Here is a 6362-nt window from a genome sequence, read left to right on the forward strand (position 1 = left end):
GCTCAGTGGTGCGGTGGTTGGTGCTGTTGCCTCACAGCAAGAAGTTCCTGAGTTTGATTCCATCACATGGCTGGGTCCTTGTTTTGTGGAGTTTTCATGTTCATGTTTGCATGGGTTCTCTTTGGTCCAACCAAAGTTGGAATAACAGAATTGTATAATGATTAATCACCTGGAAATTCTTTCCATCATGTTTTTTTCAGTGCTCATTCAAATGGTTAGGTTTTATAGCGTATATTTGGAGTCTTTCAATTTAAGAGAAAACTGGGTGAACCAAGTACATAAATATTGCTTCACCCTCTTTTGTCATTCAGAATCTGACATGTTTTTTTTATGGTGAGTTTCCAAACTTCAAGTGACATAAATGTGTCCTCGAGTCAACAGAAATAGCCAAATAATGGATTTGTGAATAAATTTAGACTGAATTGACTCTTGAATCTCTCCAACACATTTTTATTTGTATTTGAATAGTATTTGAATATATATGTATGTATGTACTCTCATAGTCTGAGAAATTCTGTAAATCACATGATGAATGAAATTAAGATGCTCCTAATCTATAATGAGAAAAAAATGTTAACAGTTTTATTCATTAAAAACCTGAAAAAATGATAGTTTATAAAATCTATACATGATTAATAAGCTGAAGCTGAACAACCCCAACAACATGATGTCCAGTCTGATGTAAGATAGTATATCCATAAGATGGTTATTCCCTGAAATCATGTTGTCCATTCATTTAACCATTTAGTGTTAATAATGGACCTCAGCCTATGACCCTAAACAGTTAAAGTATGAATTAATAATGTAAATGTAAAACAAGCCTAAAGTTCAAACAGACATATGACACAGGTCTGAAGTATGCATTCTACATGTATGGATTTCTATGATATCAAATATTACAGTTTTTCTCGATTGCTAAAACACATTTCTTGAAACTACGCCTCATATCCTCACAACAGTAAACACAAATCCATAACATCTCACTCAATTTCCCAAACATCCTATTTCCAGGTCAAAATGAAGCTCTACACCCAAAACTATTCACTCCTGCTGAAAAACCAAACTTTGCCCTCAGACATCAAACACAAGCCCTCAAAAACACACACACTACAACAGAGTTTTGCACACTGGTACAATTAATTCAAAACAATAGTTCCAAAACAAATAGGTTGCTTATGGTTCTCCCCTTCAAAACCCTTGTCACATGATAAACACAAAAGACGCAACCAATGTATGTACAGTGGCACATTGTCATTCATGTACTATACAGTACAACACACACCAGAAACATTATCCCACCTCAGCATCTTGTCTTTGGTCTGGGTCAGGCCAGAGAATCTCATCCACATCACAGGCTATATTGGCCCCAGCCAGGCAGCGGGGGTAAAATCCTCTTGCATGCCTGATCCACCCCTGGCATGCATCTACTGATATGTCTAGGCAGGCCTCTTCCATGGCCTGAAGGAGGTGAACACGGACATAAGGTTCTCGGTCATACACTTTCCACCGCCATGCCGAAAATAACTCCTCTATCGGGTTTAGAAAGGGAGAGTATGCAGGCAGAAAGATATTAGAAAACCTTGGGTTATTGGTAAACCAGTCACGAACCAGAGCAGCGCGATGGAAGCTGACGTTATCCCACACAACAACGTAGTGAGGCTGCTCTGGCTGTGCTGGTTCCCTGTAGTCCAGCTGGAACATATGTTGTCTTAAACCATCAAGAAAAGCAAGGAGAAGCATAGTGTTATAGGGTCCTAGTACGGCATGGTGGTGGAGTACCCCTCATTGGCTGATGGCTGCGCACATAGTGACATTCCCCCCACGCTGACCAGGGACATTTACAATAGCCCGATGGCCAATTATGTTCCTCCCCCCTTTCCTTCTTTTGGTCAGGTTAAAACCTGCCTCATCCACAAAGATTATTTCATGGGGAACAGGCCGTCCTTCAATCTCAAAGATTCTCTGCAAAACACATAACACAGTAGAGTCAATCGGTACCCTGAACCACAGTTCAAGAGTGCTGAAATGGCAGCATAAACTGCCATGCTGTGATGGTACACAATACTTTATACAGTATCAAAACTCATACCTGAACATATTCCACACGTTGGTTTTTCACTCTGTCAGAGTTTCGTTCGAAAGGGACTCGGTATGCCTGTTTCATCCGGAATTGATTCTTTCGGAGGATGCGGTCAATTGTGGAGAGGCTGATGGCATTTATGCCTCGAAAAAGATGATCATCCTCAATCACTCTCCTTTGAATCTCTTGCAGGCGGATTACATTATTTGCAATTACCATGTTTACAAGTTCCCTCTCTTGCTCCTCCGACAAAAGCCTTAACCTGCCTCCACCAGGTGGTCGTCTCTGTGTCCTACAAAAATAGAAGCACTCATTACTGTAACTGTCACACATTCTTTTTACAGGAAAATAATGGAAACATACTGAAACTCAAGACACATAAGTTCAGTAACTTAAACGTTACTGTACAAAGCAGTCTTACTGCAAGTACACCTACCTGTTTTCCTCCCTGAAGGTTCTGATGATGGAGGCAACAGTGAAGCGACTCAAATTTGGTTGTACTCGTTGCCCAGCCTCCCTCATAGTCATCCCATGGACAAGGACATGGTCAACTAAAGTGGCTCGAATTTCATCCGAGACTGACTGTCTTCTTGCCCTTGCTCTTCCCCTTCCTTGTCGCCGTCGTTCTCCACCTCCACCTCCTTCACCACGTCCTCCTCCTCCTCCACCTCTCCCTCCTCCTCCACCACCTTCCTGTTGTCCTAGACCACCTCCTCCTCCTCTTCCACCACGTCCTCCTCTTTCACCACACCCTCCTCTTTCACCATGTCCTCTTCCTCCACCACGTCCTCCTCCTTCACCACACCCTCCTCTTTCACCATGTCCTCTTCCTCCACCACGTCCTCCTCCTTCACCATGTCCTCCTCCTTCACCACGTCCTCTTTCTCCATCACGTCCTCTTCCTTTGCATCTCTTTGGATCCATTGTTTCAAACCTGAATGAGCTGACTTTGGCCCTTTTATCTATCCATCGCAGGTTCTGATTGGTGTGTGCTAAATTTTGACTCCTAGTGTTTCCACCTGGTTAATTGTGTGCTAATTGAGCTCAAGCTATGCTGACTTAAGTTACAGTTTTTTCTGATTGCTTAAGCACATTTTTTGTAACTATTGGCTAATTTTGCAAAACTCTTCACACAAATAAGAAAACCTGTCACCCAATAATCAAAACATTGTAGTTCTCTTGCAAAAGCAAACACAGCTAGATTAACTCTTCACACTTTCGTAAAAATGGTGTTTCCGTATCAAACAGTACACACAAGCCATCATCTACTAAGCACACAATGCGCCAACTGCACACTGATGGTATGAATACAAAACACATCTGGCTTTTGCTTTCTCTGTGCACAAGGTAGGCTATGTCAGTTTGAGCTCATACTTCTGTCATAGATCCATAAGCATAGAGGGATCCAAACTTCAAGTACTGGTGTTTATTCAAACACATCAAAACAAACACAAGTGTTCATTTCCAAGTATAGGATTATTTGCAATCGCCATAATGACTATATGGGTTACTTGGTCTGCAGTGAACATGCTTCCTCTGCCCCAGCATCTGGTCATCTAGCAATTCTGTAAAGTAACAATTTCAGTATTTTTACATCAATGGCATTGTTGTGCTTCTCATTGGCATATGGCAGTGCTACAAATCTTAGTGCAAAGTGACTGTGCTAACCGACTCTCATTTCAAAATGTCCTTATGATGCTTGCTACAGTGTAGCGGCTCGAGTTAGGCTGGACCCGTTGGCCAGCTACCCTCAGGGTCACTCCACGGTTGATTACATGGTCCACTATTGTAGCTCTGATGTCATCAGTAATTCTATTTCTTACTCTTCTTACCCTTCCTATCCCCCCTCCTCATCCTCCTCTCCCCCCTCCTCGTCCTCCTCTCCCCCCTCCTCGTCCTCCTGTTGCTCCTCCTTATCCTTGTCGTCCTCTTCATCCTACTTCTTCACCTCCACGTCCTCTTCCTCGGCCTCCTCTACTTCTCACTCTTCCTGCTCCCTCCATTGTACTCCGCACACACAGCTTACCTGTATTATAGTGCTTGGGCTGATTGCAAAGTGAACTAATTATCTAAGAAAGTTTTCACATGTGAAATTGTGCCAGACAGTTGGCAAATTAGTGTTAATGATAGCCATACATGTGTATACTTTTGCTAGGAGTGTGTTGGAAATTTGGTAATTGAGTGTTGTGCAGTGAATTGTGCCTACAGTTTTGCAAAGTGTGTGTTACAAAATTGCAAACTGAGTGCAAAGCAGTTTTTGTGCTTTTAGTTTTGCAAACTCAGTGAGTGGTTTTGCTATAAGTCTGAATAGTTTTAGAGATTGTGCTACAGGAATCACAGATAGGGTTTAAGCATTCAGAAAAAACTGTAACATTATTGCATGCTAGTGCTTTCTAAATGACTACATGGTGTAAGCACTGTAAAATGTAGGGATTTGTGTGTAGAGTTTTGCAGTAACAGTTCACCAAATTTGAGTCATGTGTCAAAGCAGGGAATAGTGTTTATAGTTCAGGGAAATGGGTGAGCTTTTTGAACAATAGCGTTACGGTTTTGAAATTTTAGTTTAGAGGCCTGGTTATAGTATTTAAGCAATCGAGAAAAACTGTAATATCAAAGGTACTGATAAAATGTTGTAACACATTCCTACTGCCGCACCACTCTAAATATTCCCAGTCCCAGTAGACTTACAAGAACACCAATGGTGAAACCGACCATAACATTTCCCAGATTGGGCTCTCTTTGCATCTCATCAGTGTAGTATTGTCCTCCATTTCTCTGAACCAGCATGTGTATCTTCCTCTGCAACTCTAAGACCTGAGTGAGATCCCCATCATTGTTATTTAAAACATGATATCCTCCATGACACTGATGAATGATAGAACGGAGAGATGGATTTTCACGGATTATTTCTTCAATGGAGCGCTCCTGAGCTTCCAGAATGTCTCCATGGGTGAACAAGAGCAAAGAGAAACGTGCTAGGTTTTCTCCAAATATCTGCCGAATGGTTCTCATTATTCTTCTATCATTTTCCGTGAATCTGTTTGGATTGATCACAACCAAGAACACGTGTGGACCCGGAGCAGCAAATGTGATGCAGTTGGTGATGTGCCTCTTCACCTCATCTTGATCTTGATTGGGATGGAGCAGGCCTGGAGTATCAACTAACACCAGTGTTTGTCCATAAAACTCTCCTGTTCTCCTCAGAGTTACTGGTGCCGCTACAGCAGGAAGCCTCATAGTTTCAAAAGCTCTTCTCCTTAAGATGGTGTTTCCTGCTGCACTCTTCCCAACTCTCGTTTTCCCAACAAGCACCATCCTGAGCTCAGCTTCATCTGTTGGAGAACATCACAGAGACATTATTCATGTCTGGTCTCATTAAAAAAAAATAAATTCATAACACTGACACTGTGCCCTCTGATTGTAAATTGGATATTAAGAAGATATAGATTTATCCTTCACCAAGAAGAAAATGTAATATGTCTACACTCCTGTATGCTAGATGTAGTAATAAAAGGTACATTCAGGGAATTAAATATAAGAACAACATTTAAAAAACAAAGTAAAACTGGGTTAGGTTCATATTAAAATCGGATTTATCACAGGGAAATGCATCTGAACATTAAATGAATATAAAAGATGAAAATACTTACTGGCCATGTCTGTCAACAATGAATAAGTTGAAAAGTCGTTACTTATTTGATGCTGCAGAATAATTCCCTTCCCTTATCAGCTTTTTTGTCTCCTCTTTTTCAACACATCACGGTCAGAAAGACATTACATTTATTTGCTGTTGAAAAAGGTGGTGCAGCAGCTTGATGTAGTTTCTGGTTGAATGTTTACAGCCTGACTGAAAGCAGGAAGTATTCCAGTAGGCCTAGAACACCAGAAATGAATTATTTGTAGAGCTCAAGCTCACAGTGACTCCATCAAAGTGACTTCCTCAAACCAACATAAGCCTCTAAATGATGATCATCTAAACAGTGTTGCCAACTCCTCAGTAAGGAAAATCGCTATTGGTTCGTCCTAAAAGTTGCTAGAAGTCAACAAATGACGCAATCGCCTAAATTACATAATTGATAATGCAAATTAAATGTATTTTAGCAATTTTTCTTTTTTAATGTCACAATTCCAACCCTGCTTCTTTACCGGCTTGGACCGGCAAAAGTGACCCGAAATAGACACTCTGGTGGAGTTACTTTGTGCGTGTGTTTATAAGTAGTTTTAAACTTTGTGATCTACAAAACAGCATAAGAGTAAAAAGAATTGAGTAACAGTCAGTGCG

The 6362-nt window shown here is 41.0% G+C and overlaps 1 protein-coding gene across 2 annotated transcripts; it reads right to left on the reverse strand.

The window, feature by feature from the left end:
* Positions 1 to 426: 426 nt before the first annotated feature.
* On the reverse strand, positions 427 to 5963 carry LOC113018206 (uncharacterized). 2 transcript variants are annotated; one of them, XM_080298587.1, is made up of 4 exons: positions 5731 to 5963; positions 2517 to 5412; positions 2090 to 2372; positions 427 to 1962 (listed from the first exon to the last, which is right to left on the reverse strand). In XM_080298587.1, the coding sequence occupies exons 2-4, from the start codon at positions 3002 to 3004 to the stop codon at positions 1783 to 1785; spliced, it is 951 nt and encodes a 316-aa protein (XP_080154713.1). In that variant the 5' UTR covers positions 3005 to 5412; positions 5731 to 5963; the 3' UTR covers positions 427 to 1782. The 2 variants fall into 2 exon arrangements, with proteins under 2 accessions (XP_080154713.1, XP_080154714.1); XM_080298588.1 differs by lacking the exon at positions 5731 to 5963 and having other exon boundaries at positions 2517 to 5719.
* Positions 5964 to 6362: the final 399 nt, after the last annotated feature.

The sequence above is a fragment of the Astatotilapia calliptera genome, chromosome 3 (genome assembly GCF_964374335.1).
Source record: "Astatotilapia calliptera chromosome 3, fAstCal68.1, whole genome shotgun sequence".
Lineage (NCBI taxonomy): Eukaryota > Metazoa > Chordata > Actinopteri > Cichliformes > Cichlidae > Astatotilapia > Astatotilapia calliptera.